At 41.4% G+C, this 3,524-nt stretch overlaps 1 protein-coding gene across 1 annotated transcript in view; it reads left to right on the forward strand.

Annotated features, from left to right (window-relative positions):
* LOC101850262 (probable ATP-dependent DNA helicase HFM1) overlaps positions 1 to 3,524 on the forward strand; it is a 30,624-nt gene that overhangs the window by 9,414 nt on the left and 17,686 nt on the right. The window contains exons 9-11 of the mRNA XM_013084871.2: positions 798 to 897; positions 2,232 to 2,377; positions 3,095 to 3,162. Of these exons, the coding sequence (XP_012940325.2) occupies positions 798 to 897; positions 2,232 to 2,377; positions 3,095 to 3,162 (314 nt within the window). The remainder of the gene's footprint in view (positions 1 to 797; positions 898 to 2,231; positions 2,378 to 3,094; positions 3,163 to 3,524) is intronic.

A 3,524-nucleotide genomic window follows, 5' to 3' on the forward strand; every position in this document is an offset into this window, starting at 1 on the left:
TCGTTAACGCCTGGGAGAGAGGGAGAGAGAGAGAATGAGAGAGAGAGAGAGTAGACAAACAGACAAACTGACAGACAGAGGGAGAGAGAGAGAGAGAGAGAGTGAGAAAGAGAGAGAGAGAGAGAGAGAGAGAGAACCTTCTAGGGAATATGATGACGCTTCTGATTGACACAGTAACCTTTAACATGCTTACTCAACGGGGATAAGGGAGAGGCAGAGAGGTAGGTATGTAATTCTAGGATCCTTTTGTTTGTTGTTGTAATTTCATATGCGACCCAGCATTAAAGATTGAAGCTTTCAGTTTGTATCATTTTTTTTCAAGAGTCTCAAATGCCGCATTTGTGTTATTAAAAATTGTTAGAGGAGGTATGTGGGTGGTTTGCGAGTGCTCTGGTTTGGTTTGCTCCTTCTTTCCTATCAAACACCTATCGTCCCTTCCTCTCCTCCTTTTTTGGGTTTGTTACTCCCTTGCAACCCCTCTAATCTGCAGCACTTTTATAACATAACCGCGATGTAAATGCCGTAAAACTCTTATGCGGGTAGTTGGCGGGTGCTCGCTCTGGTGTGGTTTGCTCATTCTTTTCTATCAAACATCTATCGTCCTTATCTCCCCTCCATCTATATTGTGTTTGTTACTCCCTTGTAACACCTCCAACCTTCGGCACGACTTATATGACCTTATTGTGTTGCAAGTGCCTCGAAACACTTACTAAAACTTTTTTTAAAACGCGTATGAAAAAGAGGAGGTCTGACTTGGTTGTGAGACAATGGTTTTGTGTGTTTTTGTACATACAGAGGTGCTGTCTTCTGGGATTGGGATGCACCACGCGGGCCTGGACACGCAGGATAGACATACAGTAGAGGAGCTCTTCAAGTCTTCTCGACTGCCTGTCTTAAGTAAGTAATAATATGTTGCTGTTGTTTTGTTTTGTTTTTGTTTGTTTGTTGTTTTATTTTATTTGGGGGATGCCTTGAATTTTGTTAAATTTGTTTTTGGGTTGGGTTGTTGTTTTTTTGTTGTGTTTTTTTTTGGGGGGGGGTTAATGGGGAGGGAGGCTTTTTTTTTCTTTATCCTTCCCCACCCTTTTTGATGTCTTATGATATATCAAGTGCCCCAGGGAGGATTATTATAGTTTGTAAACCTTCCTGTCAGTCTTATCCCATTCTCCCCTAACCCCCCCCCCATCTCTCTCTCTTTATCTGGCTCTCTCTCCCTCTTCCTCTCTCTCGCCCTGTCCTTCCATCCTCCCTCATTCCCTCTCTTCTCCCCCTCTCTCTTTCACCTTAGTTTTCATCAAGTCCCTTTTGCCTCCCCCCTTCCTCCTTTCTCTTTCTCTCTATTAGTCTCCTTCTACTTTCTCTTTATTATTGTTAAAGAAAAGACTCTTTGCTATAAATTTCTAAGACAAGCCATTAGAGATAAGCACTTGACAATCGGAAGAGATCAAATGTGGGAATCGTGATAAGATGCACTTAACAGAGATCACCACCCCCCCCCCAGGTTAATAAGATGTTAAACTGTCCTGAACTTAATTGCATGGGAAATTATTTTAGTGTTACATGAACCATCAAACAGAAGGGATACATGGCTGTAATTGGACCTTGTTATATTCAGCCCGACAGCCTTGCTCACATTTCTATTTGTCTAGTGGGTGGTTGGCGTGTGCTTAAGTGTGGTACGCTCCTTCTTTCCTATCAGACATCCACCATCCTTATTTTTCGTCCTTCTTTTTTTGTGTTTGTTACTCTTTTGTATGACCTCTAACCTCCAGCCCCCCCCCCCCGGGGGGCAGTGCCACTGACTGTAGTGTTTTTAGGCCATTCCCAAAGGGGGGGGGGGCATTTCTCGTTCAAGCGCAGTAGAATTGTAAATGGGCTGATTCATGTCACGCTCATAACTGTGCCTGATCTACAACTGGGAACTGCTGCTTTTTCTTTCCTAATCCTTACTATTGTCATTTTCCTCTACTTCTTTTGTATGTTTGTCACTCTCTTTTTGCTGTTGAAGCTAGAGAGGTGAGCAGAGTAAGTCTGATTCCCCTTTGAAGACTTCTCTGTTGACACCCACCCCTTGGCGCTCATATGACCTAATTGTGTCGCAAGTGCCGTGAAACACTTACTAAAACTAAATCTTATCTTCACCATTTTTGTGACCTTGTTTTGTCGCGAGCGCTGTAAAAGGCTTACTAAAACTAAAAACCATATTATGTTTCTCCCTGTGATGTCCCAAGTTTCCACAAGCACACTGGCGATGGGCGTGAACCTGCCGGCTCATCTGGTCATCATCAAGTCCACGTTCTTCTACAACATGGGTGTGGTACATGAGTACTCGGATATGCAACTGCTGCAGATGATTGGCAGGGCTGGACGGCCCCAGGTATGATCGTCTTCCTCTTCTTCTCCTTTTGGTTCATACTGTTTCCCCTCTCTCTATCTCATCCTGTCATTATAGACAGATAAGATCAACTGAGATAAATTAGGATCCGTATCTTCTCCATACGTCTTTGAGGGTTTTATATTGGCCATATTTCAGGTAGTTTATTTTATCGATGATTTTTGGTGATCTGCTTCTTGTTGCCTTTATTATAGTCCGCAAAGCGTGTACCTTCTCCCTTTGCCTTTTTTCTAAAGAATCAAATGCACTAGTGATTACAACGTTAAAAGTGAATGTAAGAAAATGGTACTTAGAGTTTATGCCATTATATCGTCAGTGTTGCAAACCATCGACAACTAGTTTTTGCTGTGTTCTTCCTTTCAGAGTATCATGAAATGCAAGACAATTATAAGCCTTGACCATAGTTATAAACTGCATTTTGGTGATGTTGAAAAGTGCATCTCTGACAGAGCTTTGAGAGGGTGTAAAAAAAAGTTTAATCGAAATTTGAACTTAGGTGGATTTCTTGCGACAGCAATGATATGTAGACTACACTATTTCTCTGATTTTTAAATATTTTTGTTAGTTTCTATAGAAAATTCCTGTGCTTTACAGACTGTACTGCAGAATGCTGCAATGTCTTGAAACCTGCATTTTAAAGATCTCAATAGCTCCTAAGTAAAAAGTGAAAGTGACCCCAAACTTCTATTTTTCCCCCAGTTTGACACCTCGGCTACTGCAGTCATCATGACAAAAATGTCTCTCAAGGTACTGGTCAAGGCATATAGGTATCCATTGGTGGCTGTTATTGTAAATACTTTACACCCACCTCAAAACAATGAAGAGATTGTTTTGGATGTAGGCTGCTTTGACTCACCCAGTGCGGGCTGTGTAGGAACTGCTTATCTATCTCTTCTCTACAGTTTTAGTAAGAGTTTTACGGCCCTTGCAATACAATAAGGTCATATAAGTGTTGTTCCTCTTCTCTTATTTAAAAGAATATTTTTAAAAAATAGTGTATGCTTTTGTTTCCTTCCAACCACAAAGACAAGTTATACATATATACTTAGAGGATGTTTGGTGTGGCATCCTGTTGAGTGTTTAACTCATTCAGGACTCAGGACATAACTATGTGTGTGTGTGTGGGGGG

Source organism: Aplysia californica, unplaced genomic scaffold, assembly GCF_000002075.1.
Source record: "Aplysia californica isolate F4 #8 unplaced genomic scaffold, AplCal3.0 scaffold00323, whole genome shotgun sequence".
NCBI lineage: Eukaryota > Metazoa > Mollusca > Gastropoda > Aplysiida > Aplysiidae > Aplysia > Aplysia californica.